This window comes from Drosophila sechellia, chromosome 2L, assembly GCF_004382195.2.
Source record: "Drosophila sechellia strain sech25 chromosome 2L, ASM438219v1, whole genome shotgun sequence".
In the NCBI taxonomy this organism is placed as follows: Eukaryota; Metazoa; Arthropoda; class Insecta; order Diptera; family Drosophilidae; genus Drosophila; species Drosophila sechellia.
Window position 1 is genome coordinate 5,004,242 of NC_045949.1, and position 19,529 is coordinate 5,023,770.

Genomic DNA, 19,529 nt, shown 5'->3' on the forward strand with positions numbered 1-19,529 from the left:
GCCGGAAAATAAAAGTGCAGGGGGACAAAGGTAAATGCGCTAATGTTATCGATAGTTGCAATAAGACTGTTCAAAAACAATGGTTTAAAATTATTTTTGATGATGTTTTTCAGTGGCTTAAACGAATTCTGTAACTATTTTTAATCCCATTTTAATATTATTACAAATTTGTAAAAACAAATTGTAAATGGAAGAGGTAATATAGAAAAGGGTTTTTCTTTGATATATTTTAAAACTATTATACATTTACTTAAATTTCTATAGAATTCCGAAAAAGTTTCTATAAAATATAAAATTTTGGTACCCTACACAGTATTTTCGAACTGCCCGCCCACTTAATAAGTTTATGAAAATAACGGTATTATTTAGCACTATAGTGGCCGAGTAGTCGATTTGCACAAAACGGAAAACATTAAGTTATCGATTGCATATCAACTTCGCGTCCAATGCCCCTGGTCACACCTGCCATAATAAAAGAAAAACTTAGAAAAACGGCGATTAATTCAGCGCTGAAAATCATACGCTTCGCGTCTATCCGCGTCGCAATGCACAGTAGCAGCTTGCTGCCAGATCCGGCTGTCTATCAGCCGGACACCCTGGACCTTAACACGGATGAAAAGGCGGCGGATTACTGGTTCAAATGCTTCCGCGACATGGTGGCCAAGTTCGCGAAGGTGGCGGTCAAGTCGCAGGAGGAGGATCAGACGGCCACGCAGCGAGCGGAGCAGTTCCAGGCGGCGTATCTGCAGCGGCTGGAGGAGCACCAGCGTAATGTGCCAGTCAACAAGGGCAAGGTGATTCTGGGCACCAGTGAGCTTCTCAAGCTAAACGAAACCCTGTTGCGGCGCTACGGATTTGCAGATCCCTGGCTGAGACAAAAAAGACTGGAAAATGCCTCGGCTATGGCCCGCCTGAAGCAGCGTCTCCAGGAATTGGATGCCCTGGCGGATGAGGACACCAGGTGGACGGAGCTGGTACGCGGTGTCCTCGCCGGCAACATGTTTGACTGGGGCGCACAGGCCATATCTAACATACTGGAGCAGGACAGCAATTTCGGACTACATTCGGCACTGGATCGCATTGAGAAGCGACCGTGGCTGCTGGACAACCTGGACAGCTGGTTGAATCGCCTCAAGGGCGAGCCCCACAAGTGCGCCGTGGTCTTTGTGGACAACAGCGGCGTGGATGTGGTCCTGGGTGTGCTTCCCTTTGTCCGAGGACTGCTGAAACGAGGCACCAAGGTGCTGCTCTGCGCCAACAGTGAACCTGCTCTCAACGATGTGACCAGCGAGGAGCTGAGATCCTTGCTGGACGACTGCTCGCGGGAGTGTGAGGTCCTGGAGCAGGCCTGGTCACAGGGACAGCTACTGGTCTATGCAAATGGACAGACTAGTCCCTGCCTGGATATGCGCACTCTGCCCAAGGAGCTGTGCGACGCCATCGCCGCCAATGAGACTGACCTGCTTGTGATCGAGGGCATGGGGCGCGCCCTGCACACAAATCTGAATGCCCGCTTCGGCTGCGAGACCCTCAAGCTGGCCGTGATCAAAAACAAATGGTTGGCCAAGTACCTGGGCGGCGAGGACATGTTCGCCGTCGTCTGCAAGTTCGAACCGGCTGCGCCCAGCTAGTCCAGAAGCCACTACGTTCATTGTTATTCCTTGTTGACAAACAAACGATATCCCCGGTCCTTGTTCGTTTCGAAATTATTGTTACCGCCACCCCTAACCCACAGCCCACAAACTAATCCCATCCCTCGAACTACCGATGAGATTCATATGTGTATAAATGTAATCCTAATGCAAGTGCTTTCGTGGTTACCTCACCCATTAACCGCAAAAAAACTTTAAATAATTAAAAACAAGAATATATAATAACAAAGCCTTTTGTTTATCATGACGGCGGTTTATTATCGGTCATGGTTATATGGACTGCAATTTTGATAAGCGCCAAATGGTGTGGATTACGCCCCGATAACGTCCACCGTTCGCTTCCAACGGGCATTTCATCAGCACGGAGGGCTCCTACCCATAAAACTTTGATACTGTCTGCTTGATTTTTTTTTTGTTTGCGGCCTGCGGTGCGACTGACTATCTCATTTATCTCTCGATTCGTGGTCGAAATAAAACAACAAAGTCACCGTAATAACTGGTTGATGGTTGATAAGCAGCAGCAAACGAAGCCGAGACCAGGAAATGCATGATCTTAAGCTAAATTCGAAATTAATTCGATCAACAGATTTAGGCATGAGAAACTGGCAAAGCTATTAATAAAAAAAAAAAAATAATAATAATAATGAAATCCAAAAATAAACACAAGAGGGAAAATGCGTGCAAATATTTGCATTCCATAATGCGCATATAGATTAGTGATTAAAACATCAAATAAAGAGAAATTAAGCATTTAGTAGACATTTAAGGTTCCTTGACAAATAACTCATTAATGAAATACCATCCAAAATTCCAAAAATAATAAATCCAAATAAATGTAACGGTCTTTTTAACAGCGTGGCGTTAACAGCGAGGTTTCCAGAGCGAGCACTGTTAGGTGGTGGCGCAGCTAACATCAGCTGTTGGGCGCGCGTGACACGAGCTCATCACTCCAAATCGTCAGTTGTCAGCTGTGCTGTTGTCAGTTTTTCGACGGTCGTGTGAAAATTAATGCAAAAAAATCCCCAATAGATAAACAATAAATAGACGTGCGGAAAAAGGATAGCCTGGACAAGTTGAAACTCGCGTCGTTTTGGTTCTTTTAGTTTTCCTTAAAACACTTTGCTTTGCGCACAGTCAGAGATTTTCCGTTTTCCATTCGACCCCAAGCAATTATCGGCGTATCAAGCAGCAGATTATGGATATTCTGAAGAAAATGTTCAAGTCCGAGGCGGAGAAGGAGCCGAAGTGAGTATTGGATGGTGGGCGCTACGGATTTGTGGGCATTATGCAAGTTTTGGGGGCGCCCAATGGCCAGGGAACGTAGTCTAAAAATATTGAGGGGGGGGGCCAGCAGCTATGCGGCGGCGTTTTTCAGGCGACAATGGATCGATAACCAGGCACCTGCCATTATAGATACATTTTCGCCAGGATACACACACGCACGCGGATAAGGGAAAGCGCCCGCTGCTCTCCGTGGAAACGGAGGCTGCGTATTGATGCACCCGAGGGTTGGAAGTCCAATTCCCCTTCTCATCCCTGTTCTTTTTCCCATCTCTCGCTCTCTGACTCTCTTCAAGCAGCTCTTCGGTTTCCGCTTCCAACAAGGACGAGTTCCGCAAGCCGCAGTGGTTCGAGGAGGCCGAGACCGATGACGAACTCTTCGACGACGATCGTAAGTTCGCCTTCCAGGTCTTCACCAGTCCGCTGGAGATGCAGAAGCACTTCGAAAACCAGTTGCAACGACTTCTGGAATCTCTGCACGACAAGGATGGTAAGTGGGGTTATTCAAGGAGTTCTATTCCCTTTTCGGGTTGTAAATTACAGTCTAAACTTCCTAAAACTGCAAATCCAAATGCCCTTTTTCAAAGTTAATGATAGCATTAGCAATTCATCCCATTAGTCGAAGAAAATCGATCTATTTAAACAAATTGCAATTGGTCGACTCACTTGTTATTTGCTAATTGACACAAAACCAATAAGTAATTGCAGTAACCTGCATATATGTATATGTACAAAGTGTATGCTTTAATTTGTTAGATAACTTGGTTTCTTGTTCCACCATTGAATAATTATTTACTATATTTGGCTTATACAGATGGATTTGAGCGCGACTTGAAGGAGGACTTCTTGAAGCCGGGCTTTGAGAGCAAGATTCTGAAGAAGTTTCAGCAGCAGAAGGATTTCTCTTTGGATACCGATTTGGATGGCGAGTAAGTAAACACACTAAACCAGCAAACGAGATCACATTAAACCATTAATTTCTTTTAGGATCTATGCCGACCAGCTGCACTCGCTCATCCAGCGTCTGAATCCGGAGGAGAATGTGGTGTCTGGCGACCAGGTGATTGGCAACATCTTGCCATCGAATCAGCATGGCTATCGCAAGGGTGTGCAGCGCGCCAAGCTTACGGATGAGGAGATTATCATGGGCCGGATTCATGGTACCATCTCCGCCGATGGAGAGAGCCAGTCGTACGCTCGTCCACCGCGTCCGCCTATGAACAACAAGCCGGACATCATGATGCCCATGACTCCGATGTTGCCGCGTAGTGGAATGTCTCCATTCGGAGGAGTATTCGACGGCAACTATCAGGTGGGAAAGATCTCATTCCCCCCTACAAAAAACAATCATTTATAAACATTTCCGATAGGGTCCCAAGCTATTCAGCCAGAGCGTGATGACCAAGACTGTGCGCAAGCCGGATGGCAGCTATGAGACCACCAAGGTTACTCAGGATTCGTCCGGTCACAAGACCACCACCGTAACCCGGATGATAGACGGGCGTAAAGAGACCATTGTCACCCACGATGGCGGAGCTCCAGCAGCTGGTATGGGTGGAAAGCAGGTGCAGCAGCAGCAGCAGCAGAAGGAGGAGTTGGCCGTAGACCGTGGCGAACGCAACATATACGTGACAAAAGAAGGCTACGCCATGCCACGGAACCTCTGGTGACCAGTGGTGAACAACTATTGCCCCAATCAAGACAAGCGATCTCTGCTGCAGCAACAGAAACAACAGCAACAGTACGAAGATAGGCTAAAGCGATTCGTCGGCAACATAGTCCCGCATCCACACAACATCCAAATTAGAACCTACTACATTTTAGTTTACATTCTCCTTAGTGTTTGGTGTTTTAGATGAAACGCACTTGAGACAACAGATGACGACGACGATTATTGACCATGATTTAATTGACCAGCGATCAGCGATCCGCTGGGCATATATATTATGTGAGACTGGCGCACCACCCGGCGGCGCCGCACTTTCAGTTCCCAGATCCAGGGCTCTCTGCAGGCCAAGCTCGAACTCCCGACGGTTGGAGATGGAATTGGTATCGGAGATGGCTCGTGTTGAGCGGTGCGAACGTATGATTCATTTCGGTTTTGTGAGCAGCAGGAGCAGGCCACACGGATGGAATGGGCAGGCTTTCGAGTCGTCCACTCCAATTCCCGCAGAGCGCTGGCTGGCATCCAAAGCAAAAGGCAACCAACAAACAATCGCCCAAACGGCGGAAGTTATTGTATTATTGTATTGTTTCTTCGTGGTACTATCTGTGTCTCAATGCTGCGATCGTCAGCATCTAAAGTGCCCGTAGTGATTTAACAGCGAAAAATGATAAATTGAAACCACTATACAATACATTACCGCTTACCAGGCAAACAAATCAAGTTTATATACTATGTACTATCTACGATTGCGTTAACTTTGTTAGTTTTACTCAACATATTATACACTTAAAACACAAAACACCCGCGTGGGGAATTGATCTTACTTCTGCCCAAGCAGTCGAGTTCAACTCACAGTATTTTGAATTACAATTCGGTTTTTGTTTATTAGTTTTACTAAACTTTAATGCTTAAGTTGATTTTCATCAGATTTAACTTTCAAAGAGGACACAATGCATGCACGCATTAGTAATCATTCAAGACACATGCAAATAAAGTGTAGAGCAATAAAAAAGATGTGACTTTCATTTCGGAAAAAGATTGTATCCATTAAAATCATTTTCCAAAGGGAATAGTAATAATAATGGTACTTCTCCACATGATTAGCTTTTTGGTGTTCTAAATTTATTTAGTTAAGTTTAGTTCAAGCTAGCGCAACAGGATAGAAAGGTGTTTCAGCTAAAGTCTATTGGCCATTATGGTTTCCTCAATGATGATGGTCATCTTTCTTGACGAAGCGCAGGCCGCAGTAGCCGCAGATGTGATTTCCGGGTTTGTCCTGCAAACAAATCATGATCCAATGAGTCATATGGATGCGTTAGTTGACTATACAAATCTTACCAGGTTGATGTACACCTTGGGATGACCCAAAGGACCATCGCCGCCGTCGCAGAAGACAACTCGTTCGGTGCACTCCTTTGGTGGCACCTCCTCGATGAGCTTGATGCCCCAGTTCTCGTTCACATACCGCTTGGCGTTCACGAACCGGGCATTGCGGTAGTCCTCCTTATCGAACACCTGAAATATGTATAAATTTGCATATTTTCGTACATACTCAACAAAATGTTTGCGTAATCGCAGGATGGTCGGATCAACAATTCCGATTTCTCTTACTTGTCCGGTGTGTGTGACCTTCTCGATGTCGCCGCGGCAGCTGGAGTGGCGAACGCTGGCTAGGGGTGACATCCAATTCTGACGCGGAAGGCCGATTTTGGCCAAATTGTTTACCAATTGCTTGCTGGCCATTTTTTACCACAAAAATTTGTACGCAAAATGTATTGTGACACGAAACACCCTGTAGCTGTCAGGCTGACAGCGTCAGCTGGCCTAACAGCGAGCTAACAGCGCAGATGTTAGTTTACATTTACCGATCAGCGGTCACACTGGTTATTTAAAAATAGCTCACTATTTTGACAGTTTCTTAAAATGAATTCGTTTAAAATAAATTAAGTACAAATAGATTAATTTAAAGGAATACTATTTTTTAATTCATTGAAATAATATTTAATACAGGTCCGTTAAGTTTTAATACTCTCTTAATCGGTTTTTAGTAATTCAAAAGATGTTATAAGTTGTACAAATATTCTGTCAAATTAGTTGATTAATTTAAACAATGAACTTGATTTAAAAAAAAATTGTCATACAGACCAATAGTGCACTTACTTTTTCTAGATTTTGTATATTAGGAGGCATATCATTCTTTTTTTATATTTTAGAATGCAAAAGTTTTTGCGCTACTTTATAGTTGTTGTTTAGAAAAAAGGGATGTAAACAAAAGATGAAGAAAGAGAAATGTTTTCCCTTGTCGCACGCTCCACAAAAAGAAATGCCGGCAAGAAATGCTGAGAGCAATATCTTCGTGCGTATTTCCCGAAGCAGCCAGCAATTCGAAAATTTTCGAAATTTCCCCAAAGATCGGGGATGTGCCTCCTGGCGCCTGGGGAGGCAATTCAGTTAGTGTTTCGTGCTCGTCGAGTGTTGTTCTCGGTTCTTCCTCTACAACATCTAAAGTTCTTCATTGAAAAGTCTTCTTTCCGGCCATCCATGCATATATACACGCCTCTATATATACGCATATATAGAAATTGAAATTGGAATTGTTCGCGCAAAGAATACTGGCGTAAAATCAAAGCGAATTTACGGTGTGTAATGTTACATATTAATTGCTGTGCCTGTGTACATTAGTACATCCCATTGGAAAAGCTTCGAAAAATACACAAATTTCCACGGATTACATAATCGGCAGTGAAGTGCTCGTTGGAGAAAAAAAAACGTGTTTTTCTATGTTTTCCGGTGCGAGAGAAATGGAACGCAAAGAATATGGAAGGTGTGCTCCGGAATAATAGTGAACCATAATCGCCATAGCATGGATATCAAAGTGGGATACATCCCACCAAGCGGATGGCAATTAAAAGTGGTCCCAGAATAAAGTGAAGCATGCGAGGCTGCATCTTTTTTGCTCTCGCCATGGTTTCCTTCGATCCGAGCGAGCCGAAAGTTTAACGAACTGAGTTCATTTCTATTTTTGAATAATTCGAAAGCAACCGACAACCGCCGCCGCAAACGCAAAGTGAAAAGTCTGCATGAGTTTTCCCTCGTCGTGATGGTGCGATCGGGATTCTTGAATTGGGGGACGTGTGCTTTTTAAGTGCTGCCGATGGTGGAGACGACTGATCCACACCGCACACCACCCAAACCGCCTACACTGTGCAGTTTTTGGTTTTCGTTTTGGAGAATCCATAAAGGCACTGAAATATTGAAAGCAGATGACGAACAAAGTGTGCAAAAATGTTGGAAAATTTTCCGAAAAAAATTGACAGTAGTGAAGACAGCAGATGAGCATTGAATTGCATTATAGTTGCAAATTTGTATCTATTTGTGCATTAAAATGATTGTTTTCAATATTTCATATGATTGCAGAATAGAACAGAAGTTAAATCTATTAATTTGACACAACTTACTTGTCAGACAATTATTTCAATTTTCCGCTCTGCACAAAATGTATTTGAAACTCAGCTAATTTCACTTTCCAATGCGAAATCAATGTTTTGAGACATTTTTCCAAGGTTTCCACACACTCTGCGTGGCATATATCATAGACTTATGGGGCCTTCAAACAATTTTGACAGCAGCTAATCCCCAAAATGCCCACTTTTCTCCTCGCTTTTCTCACTTTCGATCTTTAGCATAATGTAAATATGTATTGCTCAGTTGTGAACTATATATGTTTTCACTAATATATGTGACAACTAAATGAAATAAATGATTGTGCGCGGAAAACACTCCTTGGCGACTTGAAAGCCGCATATACTCACGTCAGTTCCATTTTTAAAGATTGTATAAATGTTTGGACCACTTCCGTTAGGATCCATATCTATATCTATATAGCTATATCCTATATCTGCGTAGTCTGGCGAAATTAGCTGACTACCCGTTTTCGTGAATAGGTCATGATTTATTTGTGTTTCTTAGCTTATTTCAGTGACATAATTGGGTTGGATGTTCAGGTGATTGTTTTGGCTAATGAACAAATGATGATTTATGACTTCGGACAGCTACGTTGGGTAGTAAAAAATAGGTCAGCAGATTCTTCGATAACTGTTTCTTGGATTTCAGTTCTTTATTACAAAATGCTTCTCAAAGAAAACCAATCTCTGTGCAGGTGTAGGCCATTTAAAGTTTAAAAAAAAACTTAATATGCAAGACACATAGCCCACATATTAATAAATTTATTTAAATATTAAATCCTATAGTAATATTTGTTAAATTCTTCCTTTGCCAGTGTAATATGTTAAATTAAACCCATAGCCCCGTCCAAAAGTCTTTGTGAAACCATAGCCACCCCGCTCGTAAAATCGAAATAATCCCAAACCCAAAGATCTCGATCCGCGAAGATGTCCGGGCAGCAACCGCCGCCGTACGGGAATGGACCACGTGGCTGGAATCCGCGTGCCCACAATCCCGCCTCGCCGTCGCCCTCGTCCTTTCTGTACCGTCCACCGTCGCCGTGGACAACGGCGCCCAGTCCGCCGCCGATAATCTCGGGACCCCGTCCCTACGGACACGCCATGTCGCCGGCGCCCATCAACCAGGTGAGGGGTCAGCGCGGCAGCACCAATATACCCCATCCGCGGCCCCAGTGGCCAGGTGGTAACCAATCACCGGCGCCCTACCAGCAGCCAGCACCAGGCGGTGGTGGTGTCTACTACGGCGGAGTGGCGTCCAGTGGTGGCGCATCGCCGGCACCGCGTCCCTATCGGCCGGCTCCCCTGCAGCACCAGAACTCGTATGGCGCCCAGCCGACCAGCTCCTTCCAGCTGTCGCCAACGCCATCGCCCATCGTGTGCCAAACTCCGAGTTCGGACTTCAACTATAGCAATCGACAGACGCCACTGTCGCACCACCAGTACCAACAGGCACCACCGCAATTCTATCAGCAGCAGGGAGCGCCAGTGATCCCGCCACAACCGAGACAACACGGAGGACAAGGAGCACATGGCGGGCACGGACTGGCCCAGGATCAGATCGATTTCGTGGGCGTGCCGCTGGAGCCTCCGCAACCTAAGTCCTATGTGATTTACGATGACGAAGAGGAGTTCGGTCCTTCGACAGCCGAGATCATAGCGAATCAATCGCAGGACTACGTCGACGAGAAGCTTGCCGAATATCAGATGACGATATTGCAGTTGCAAGGTGAGTTGCGATATGATATGATACTATATATTAGAAATTAACTTAGGAACAATTTTAGTTTAATATACTGTATGCTTATTTTACTTAAAAGTTGCATATATTATTTGAAAGGGTTTCCTGAGAAACAGAAACAGATTTTTTGAAGTAACTACTTTCATTCAGTTTTTAGTACACATTTGTTCAGCATTATTTCTCTGAGTGTAGCTGAGTCATTCTAGCATTTTAGTGTGCTAATGTGACAACCCCATCAGCACACGAATAACGTGTAAAATATTTGATTTTCTCTTGGCAAAGCATTGAACTTTGTTGAATCAGAGCGCTTTTCTTTATTGTGCCGCGCGGGAAAAGCGAATGTAAATGTCATCCGAACTTGACCCAGACACCCCCTCCTCCTCCGCAGCACCCGCATACTCCGAATCTTTCGATTCATCAGAATCCACCGCATCCGCATCGCACTCCTGACATCATCGCTCGAAAGTAGGCTATGGCCCAGATACTTGGACTCGGGTTCACCTTTCGCCTGCAGTTCCGAATGCTATTTTGGGCCATTTTGGTGTCTTAGGTGCGATTGGCCAAAAGGTAATGACATAATGCTGTCGCCCAAATGGAAACGGAATATAAGTTTTTGGCAATAGCGCAAATTGCAATCGCCAATACGGGCCAAACACATCGAATGCCAAATGAATCGATGAATTGTTATGCGCACATATAGATTGTACATATATGTGTTTTTAGGTGCTTTTTAACAATTTGCAAGTGCTGAGAATGAGATAATTTGTTATTTAATATTTGTCTATTCTACGTAGGTGGGTCTAGAAAATATTTGCAAAGTCCATTTGCATTGGCAATTTGTATACTTTAGCACATTTGGTATCACTTGCAGATCATCAAATATGGGAAGTTGGTTACTAAGCAAGATCTTAAATATTTCAAATTTTTTAAAATTATTATAAGCAGTAACATATATAAATATATCACTGATGTTAAATATTTTTTGTATTTAGCTGTTAAAACCAAGCTCTTTTCCTTATGAGATACATTTTTCTGGTTTCATGTCGTTTTTTCTTGATATATATTTTATATGGCTACATTTAGAGGCCGACTTTATCCTGGACAATATATATAAAACGGATTTCCTTTTGGCCATAATCACCGGCACATGCCATTTGTGATTAATTGAATGAAAGTGGCTGATAGGCGAGTGATTTGAATGCGATTGTGAGCCTTTTGTTCGGCGTACTTAGCCTGTTGAGTGGAACGGCAATGAGATCACTATTTTTTATTGAAACGCAGTCTGTGTCTGTGGCCTATAGACCCGACTATGGGATTATTCGGAAAAGTTGTTTATAGACTGAAGCACAACGCAGTGTTGTGAATGCCTTTATTTTTTTTTTTGCCATTTTCCAATGGTGATGATGCCAGGTCCGGTGCTGATGTCACTGTGGAAATGGCTTCATTATTTATTTATACACTGCATTTGTCTGAAACTGTGTGATTTCATGCCCATTGTCTCGTTAGCCACCATGTTATACCAAAAACAAAAGGAAGGGAACATACTTGGCTGCATCTTGATTCAATTTTGGGCTAACTTATTTTTAGGCGCTTGTTTGGCATGAAATGGGAATCTCAAGGGACGGTCTGTGCTATTTTCGTCTAATTTTCTCGCCCTGCTTTCTGGTTTATTTTCAAATTTAGCCGCATATTTTCTTTTTAATCATATTATCCCTTTTGGCTTACACTGCACTACTCGAACTTGTCTTGTCACGGCGAGAAATGCGATTAAAAATAGAGTTTGTTGAGTTTTCTGGGATTTTCAGCTGTTTGGTTTGGGATTCTTCTGGGGATTTGGTTGTGCAACATATGGATTCATTTGTGCACTCTGAAATACAATAAAATACAATATAAGGTATCATTATTTAGTAGAAGGGCTTATATTTACTTAACTTTAACTGAGTTAGTGTTGAAAAATACAGACAGCTTTGTTTTTTTCTCTCACAATCAAAATGATTAATTGCCCACAATAAATCTTTGCAATTGCACAGCATCATAAAGTCAATCTCGTAAATATTTTAAGGTTTTTCTGACTCGATTTCATTGACCAGCAATGCATATTATTTTGTAAAATATAACTTGTAATCCCCTGTCATGTTTTAGTTGCTATCACCTTAATCCAAATGACACATTTAATTTAGGGCTATTATATAAGACAACAGATATCTCTTGCCAATAAATTTTGAGTGGAAGCAATCTTGAAATTCCGTATTTTAAATTTTGATCCAACTGTTTGTTAATTTATTCTATTCTGGTACAAATATATGTATATATGTTACAATAAACGTTTTGGCGAAAACACACGCGCCTCCACAAAATGTGAAACATATGAGCAGTTCTATTGGTAGTTGTATAATTCCTATAAATAGGAAATTCTCAACTTAATTTTATCATTTTTCTCACGTAGAAATCGGGCATGGATGATGATATCTAGGCATATGCAAATGCCTCAATTCAAACAAATCAAAATCGTTGACAGTTGCCGAGTTTTATTTTTTTGTCAAATTGCTTTTCAACTTTTGCGAAATCTGGTCATTTCTAAAATGTATGTGCACTCAAATATTAATGGCTAATAGTTTATACCGTTTACATAGCTTAATTTTTGTGCAAATAAACATTCTTGGCCGATCTTGAGAGGATTTCATATTTCTTTAATTGCCATTTGGGCTGACTAATGCCTCGGGCCAAAAAATTTGTATTTGGCTCTTTCCACTAGATGAATTTCTGTTTAGAGAATCGATTGCGATGCCTTGAAGTCAATATTTGAAGACCAAGAAGCTCTGTGTTCGTTTGCCTTGCCATTAAACTGAGCAACTTTATGGATAGGTGTGAAATAAATGAGGAAACATCGAATACATATATCTTGGATCAGAAAAGAAATGCACTGAAAGTGCCGAAAATTCAACTTTTCGAGAGCGGAAGGCAATGTTTATGCGAAATAATGTTTGCCAAAAATTCTGGAGATGTTTTAAATATAGATGGTTTATTTTAAGAAATGGTTGTATATAATTTAGCTACTCGATCATGGTTTTAAATTCAAGGTAACAGTGAAAATTGCTCATATTTACTTTTGGTTTTTAAGTGGATTTATATGATATAATTATAATTTTTAATGGGAAACCATGTTACAGCCAAATTAGCCATGGCCTTTCAAGTGGCTGCCACTTACATTTTACAACCCGCACAGTGGCTCACACCCTCGTAAACAAAATAATGCTATTAAATCAAATTGAACATGTGAATTCTCTCAAGAAGACGCCACTTTTTTTGGGGGCCAGCTGCAACTGCCACCAATGTTTACTTTTATCTTTGCTGAGCACACATGTCTTACATATTCGAATTTTACACGATTTTTCAAGTGGCGGTCGAAAGTGGGGAAGTTAAAGTTGCCTTTAGTTAAAGTATTATAGGGTTTTGAAAATTCATAACTTAAGCATGGAATAGCTGCATTCCATTCTATGTAGATTTCCTTTCGATATTATTTAAATCCGTTGACCTTTGTACAGTTCGCAATTAGATTTCGTCTATGAATAACAAATTATATTGCGTTGCTAGCAAATTGTGCAACTTTATATCTCAGGGCCAACTTCTCGGCGCGACAACAATAAAAACATATACATACATACACATATCAGATGCAATGCAATCACCACAGCGTGACGTCATTAGTCTAGGCTTGAAAATACACGGCAAACTTGTTTATAACTTATTACATAAGCCGCAAACACGACGAAAAAACATTTGTTTTGGTTTCGAATCCATGAATGACTTTCATTAAGTGCAGCTGTAAGCTGAGCTTTGCCCTGCGCTGACCCATATTTTCAGCCGCTCTCTCAGTTTCGCAGATACTGTAAATATTAGTAAAACAACACGATCCATCGGGGCTGTAGTTTGTAATCATAATCAAATAGGCATAAACAACCACCAGCCAAGGGCTGTGTAACTGATATTTTCTCACGCTCCATGATGTCACGCAGCAAAGGTGTAAGTAAGGTAAGGTAAGAGGTTTACGACTTCAGGCCAAAGGGCGCTACTTAGCCAAATCGCTTGAATGCCACCCATTCATGCAGAAGAGCAGAGAGAGAGAGAGAAAGGTAAACATAGCGAGAGAGAGCGGGGAGAGAGCTTAGGTGAAATGCGAGACCACGCGTAACTGTTATCATTCAAAACTTTACCACCCTATAAAGATGAACTTTTTTGCGTCGTATATGATTCTTATTGCTAGTAGTCTTTAAAGTGAAGTGAAAAATACATAAAATAGCACATATTCTTTTTCATGGTTTATTTGTTCAAATTAATGTTTTTCTTGAAGTACTGCTAATATTTGATTATACGTTGAAAGATCAATGGAGCACTAAAACTGCAAAAAAAGATGCAGAGATTGTATGAGCTAAGAACGTTGACCTTGTTACATTGTGTTCCATTTAGCTGGAACCCCCAAATATTCCTCAAAAAAATGCCTCACCCCCTTGTAAAAAGCCGGCTACTGCGCCACTGACCCCAAACAACAACAAAAGCAGTCGTTCAAAAGCGGAGAGTACGTGGTAAACAACATCCATCAAAAGTGGTACGAAATATTGCGTATACTCCCGTTTTGAGTCTATGATTCTCTCTCGGATTTTCGACCACATCGCTCCAAGACTCTCTCTCTCTTGTCTTTCAAACGAAATACCAACACACATTGGGCAGCACAGACTCTGAGCTTTACTACGATTACTATGCAGCTCCTCTCTCGCGACTTTTTGGACTGGACAAGGCGTAGCACATTGAACGCCAGTGGGTTTGGGTTCAGTATCGAACCGGCTTTCTACGACAGCGGATTGGAAACGCGGAGCGACAACGTCGCCGGGTGATAATGTGATTTAGCCGGCTATGTTCAGCAGTCAAAACTGAAATAAAAGTAATAAACACACCGAAAGCCCCCGTATTCTCGCATCTTTTTGTAGTGGGGCAGCGAGAAGAATTGCGAGCGAAATACTAATTTCCTTACCTAACTGCGTGAGATAATCTCGGGTTGGCATTGTGTGTCGCGCAATAAAATCCCCAAAAGCCCAAAGCTTCAAGTGTTAAATATAATAAAATAGCGAAGAAGCGTGTGTATTTCCATTTGGGAAAATTAAAGTTGAATTACGTGGGCCGAAAAATTAAAGACTGAAGGCCATTCAAGGGTTGTTCAAAGAGAAAATTCGGTGAAAAGTCACCGTGTGTGTGTGAGTGTGTGTGCGTTGCGTGAGAAAAATCAATTCTGCATTTGGTGGAAAGCCGAAAAAGGAGAGAAAATTGGTGGAGCGAGGAGAAAAGGACACGAATTAAAGGCTGGTTTTTTGGGGCTGCGAAAAACTCGTGACCGATGACAATTTGGCTTGACGAGGGTCTATTAGCGAAATCAATGCCATTATGGCTGATAGTAGAGGACCAGGATCCAAGCACATGGATCCAACAACCATAGATGCCGGCGGGGGCGAAGCAGGAGCAGCCGGAGGCGATGACGTGCCTCCAGTCCCAGCTGTTCGCCGGCGTCGTGCGCATGAGCAGAAATCCTCGAGAGAGCAGGTGCTGGAGGAGGAGGCGGAAAGCCAACAGCTGGAGACATCGACGGTGACGAGGACCTACATGAAGACCATCACCACCTCCCTCACCACCTCGAGTAGCTCCAACGTGGAAGAGTTTATCCTGGGGGAGCACGCAGCAGGAGCAGCAGCTGCTCCATCGCCCAACCAGCAGCGATTGCGTCAAAAGGTGGCCCAGTACGAGAAGATCTGGTTCGATGGCTCCAGTCCCGTGAAGCGTCCAGCCGAGCAGAGCTCTGATGAGCTGCGTCTTACCGACGACCAGGATGAGTACGATGCCGAGAATCCGTTCGAGATTGACGTCCATGAGATTGAGCGCCGGCTGCGACAGGAAAGGCAACGTGGCTTGGCCGAGGCGGAGGCAGCTAAGCTGGCCTTTCAGCAGGTCCAGCTGCGGCAAACAACTCCGCCGCGTCGCGTGGAAGTGACCAGTGACCAGGTGGCGAGTCCCTTCAACGTGACCCTGCGCACCACCAGTCGCATGAGTCCCGGTGCCGAGCACGGAAATGTCGAGGAGCACCTGGCGCCGTTCAATGTGACCCTAAGAACCACTCGAAGGACCAAGAAGAAGGAGTTCAAGGAACTGGAAAACTTTTTGGAGGGCGAACGAACCGTAAGAGAGGTGCCATCTGCGGACGGTGTGAGGACCATCATCACCTCCTCGATGACCAGCGATGGCGGCTATGCGGAGGAGAAGATCTATCGCCACGGCGAGGGCTATGTATCGCCCAGGGATTCGCCGTCCTGGTCGCGTTCCAGTTACTCCAGCGAGCGATCCAGTGTTACGCCACCGCGGAGCGTGGATCTAACCGCCGGCGGACGAAGGATTCTGATCAAACTGGAGCAGGAAAGCGAACTAACCGAGGAGAACCAGACGAGGGACGAGACCGACCTGTCGTTCGGTCGGCAGGAAGTGGCCATGGCAACCGGCAACATTGACATTACCGTCGGCGGTAGCAACCCCCGCCGGCGTTTGTACCAGCAAACAACTGTCCAGGTGGGTGGCGGCAACCGCACCAGCCCTCAGGACTCAACACCCCAAAGACCAAGGGACTTAGACCTGGCCGGCGCCACGAAGACAATGCTAACATCCACGCCAATTGGCACGAAGGAGCAACCGCAAACCGGTCCGAAAACTCTAGTTAGTCCAGCTGCAACGTGCCAATTGCGCGGTTCTTCGACGGAAGAGCCCCGGAAAATTGTAAGCCACAAAACGATAACCAGCACAACGACCAAGTCCACCTCATCCTCGACCTCGACCTTCGCCACCTCCTCATCGTCCACGTCGCGTAAATTAATCGAAACGTCGCCGGTGGTCGTCGGAAATATCGCGCAAATACGCACCGGGATATCCAACGCCAGTGACAACGATATCGACATCGATAACGATTCGGACACGGAGGGCAGACCCGCCAGCAGTATAGTGATTGTGTCCACGCCCACGCGTCCCACCACATCGGCATCCATATCCGCATCCGCAGTAACCCCAACCGCATCCATATCCGCAACAGCTGCCCACGCCCTCAGTGGCATCGGCACTTTCAGCAAGAGTCTGCGCCAGGATTATCAGACTCTGGCAACGCAAAGTGGCCGCAGCAACGAATCACCCAGCGACCAGGAATACCAGGAGTTCCAGTCCACCATGGCGTCCATCAATTACGCCCGCAGCAATTCCCAGTACGATAGCCATATCAAGGAGAAGCGAGGTAAAAATCGGGAGAAACATGGATGGGATATAGCCATAATGCGTGGGAGAAGTCGTGTCCAGTGGAAGGCTACTACCATTATATAAATCTTACTACTATCACTATATAATTCATAGCTAGCTTAAAGTATCTTTTCAATTTATCTTTTTTTAAGAAAGTTAGTATGTGCAAAATCAGTTACATTCCGTGTACTTCATTCTTCCACCATACATCCCACTTAATCCCCAATTTGGCCTATTTTAAGCCAGATCTTATCTCAAAGATACCCACCACCTGTGGTCTCCAGATAACGGAAATTGCAATATCCGTTCGGAAAACAATATATCTTAATATAATGCGGCAGAAGCTACAGTATATAGAAGATCCCATAGAATGTCAAGGTCAGGCGGCGTTACTTTGTGGCTACACCTGCTTCGAGTGACATTTGTATGCTTAATTAATTATTACACAAAAAAGTAAAAAAATCGATAAAAAACTGCCGAAATGACATCATCCGCCGCTTTGAGACGCAGCAATTCGAACTTTAACTTGTTTAGCGGACTTGTGTGTTCATTGGGGCTGTCGTTATAAGTCAGTCGGTCGGTTGGTCGCGCCCAGAACTTCTATACTATCTGGCGATTTATATTATTTATATACTGGCGCACAGTGCGTTTGTTATGTATTCGCCCCACGCCATCGACTGTTGGCAAGCAGTTTGTTACCTCTTTCCTTGCATCGGGTGGAAAAAAAAGGGAAAATTATTGGCGGCGAAAAGCACTCGAGGCAGAACTACCCCCAAGATCATTTCGATGGGGTTGGGGATGTTCGATAGTTGGATTGTTGGATTGTTGTCTATTATGTGACCTCCTCGGCTGTTATTATGTTAAGCACAACAAGCAATTAAGTGTCTGGCAGGCTGTCTGTCTGTCTTGCCCTCCTTGAAATAGCTGATCTAAGTGCTTCGAACCGTCTGTCCCCCGAATGACTGGCGCAATTTTTGGGCTGCACTTGTGGTATATGCAAATATTTTCAGACACACATTTGTATCTATAGATATTTATGCCCTGACTGCCGGTTGTGTGTTTTGTTAATATACGAGCATTATCTTTTATATATGATGATTATCGGAGGGAAAAGTCCTGTATTTTATGGAAATTGATTTTCCATGTTCGCCATTTCAACTTTTATTAGCCGATTAAAACACTGGGATAAGGTTGAAAGTAAAATATCTATAACCCGTTTAAGCTGATTGCTCTTATTCCTAGGGTATGCGCTAGACCTTAGTTATTCGCTGATAGACGTCTTCATTTGACAATTAGTGAGCATAAATCAAGTTTGCGTGAGCTAAAGTATTATATTTTCTCCTCTCGGTTCATCGTCAGTGTCAGCATAACGGCTGGCTGTCCAACATTTTGACGTTGCGTGTTTTACCAAACTCTTCGAATGCCTCGATAAGTTTGCTTGACAAGCCAGCTAAATTTGGCCCAAATGTAAGCCATATTGGCACACAATATCTGGCATATCATATGCATATAGCGACATGGAGACAGAGCTCTATATAAATTTATAAGGCAGCAAAAGTACGTCAAGCGTTCACTAATTGATGACATTCACATGGATATATAGTATAGTAAACTATTGATTGCTGGCTCTTGACTTGCTTTCAATACATGTCCTCACTTTCCCAGCAATTATCATTAATGCCATTGTAATGGCTGTGCAAAAAGCCCATTGAAAACAAAAAAAACTATCCATATTCATGGCTTGCGGTACATCAGCTATTGAGCTTCATCAGGCCGCGATTCAAAGCCGAATTTGACTATGGCGATGATTTATGACAGATATTGATAGCTAAACTCAATGAAAATGTTTTCAAAACCAAGTGACAGCCTAGCGTTATCTCAGTGGATTCGACATTGTAAGTAATCCACACAAACGGAACGAAACAATCCGTACAGCAGCCGTACAACTGAGATCATCGTCGAGTTATTTACTGTATCTATCTATCTATCTATCTATCTATCTGTCAGCTCACGAATATTTATAGTGCATGTAGTTTAGCGGCTTTTAATTGATGCCTTAAATGCGGTCCAGAGAAGTTGGCGCCTCGCGCTGAAATTTGACCTAAGCTCTGTAAATTAAGAGGCGAATCAAGTTTACACACAAAACCGAACTTGAAGCATCCACAAGTTTGCTCTTAACCCACAAAGTATATATGGCTTGGATGTGGAGGTGTCCATTCTTTTCCCCTCCATATGTTGCTCATGTGTTCGAAGAAATTAAAAATTCCCAATTTCGTGGCTTCCACCTCCTCGGTTTTCAGTTCTGCTCGTGGGCAGATCTTTTGAAGATCTCTTCTGGAGATGCGAACAAAAAATATCTTTTGGTTTTTGAAGAGGTTTCTTGTTGGCTTATTTATTTGTCTAATGTTTTA

At 43.4% G+C, this 19,529-nt stretch overlaps 4 protein-coding genes across 20 annotated transcripts in view; 3 read left to right on the forward strand and 1 right to left on the reverse strand.

The window, feature by feature from the left end:
* The first annotated feature begins 238 nt into the window (after positions 1-238).
* LOC6613447 (4'-phosphopantetheine phosphatase) lies at positions 239-1,881 on the forward strand. The gene has a single exon (XM_002037885.2). It carries the CDS (start codon positions 447-449, stop codon positions 1,629-1,631), a length of 1,185 nt encoding a protein of 394 aa, XP_002037921.2. The 5' UTR covers positions 239-446; the 3' UTR covers positions 1,632-1,881.
* A 581-nt stretch (positions 1,882-2,462) lies between these two features.
* On the forward strand, positions 2,463-5,139 carry LOC6613448. 2 transcript variants are annotated; one of them, XM_032718989.1, is made up of 5 exons: positions 2,463-2,897; positions 3,230-3,423; positions 3,748-3,862; positions 3,921-4,245; positions 4,304-5,139. In XM_032718989.1, the coding sequence occupies exons 1-5, from the start codon at positions 2,848-2,850 to the stop codon at positions 4,601-4,603; spliced, it is 984 nt and encodes a 327-aa protein (XP_032574880.1). In that variant the 5' UTR covers positions 2,463-2,847; the 3' UTR covers positions 4,604-5,139. The 2 variants fall into 2 exon arrangements, with proteins under 2 accessions (XP_032574880.1, XP_002037922.2); XM_002037886.2 differs by having other exon boundaries at positions 3,233-3,423.
* A 560-nt stretch (positions 5,140-5,699) lies between these two features.
* LOC6613449 (NADH dehydrogenase [ubiquinone] iron-sulfur protein 6, mitochondrial) lies at positions 5,700-6,388 on the reverse strand. Its single transcript, XM_002037887.2, has 3 exons — positions 6,211-6,388; positions 5,938-6,114; positions 5,700-5,875 (listed from the first exon to the last, which is right to left on the reverse strand). Exons 1-3 carry the CDS (start codon positions 6,340-6,342, stop codon positions 5,804-5,806), a joined length of 381 nt encoding a protein of 126 aa, XP_002037923.1. The 5' UTR covers positions 6,343-6,388; the 3' UTR covers positions 5,700-5,803.
* Positions 6,389-14,175: 7,787 nt separating this feature from the next.
* LOC6613451 (nesprin-1) overlaps positions 14,176-19,529 on the forward strand; it is a 95,853-nt gene continuing 90,499 nt past the window's right edge. For 7 of the 16 annotated variants that reach the window (XM_032723334.1, XM_032723338.1, XM_032723356.1 and 4 more), the window contains exon 1: positions 14,549-17,116. In XM_032723334.1, coding sequence (XP_032579225.1) covers positions 15,238-17,116 — 1,879 coding nt within the window. In that variant the 5' untranslated portion in view covers positions 14,549-15,237. Of the gene's footprint in view, positions 17,117-19,529 lie in introns of all 16 variants that reach the window. The other 9 variants (XM_032723376.1, XM_032723382.1, XM_032723351.1 and 6 more) reach the window with 7 other exon arrangements.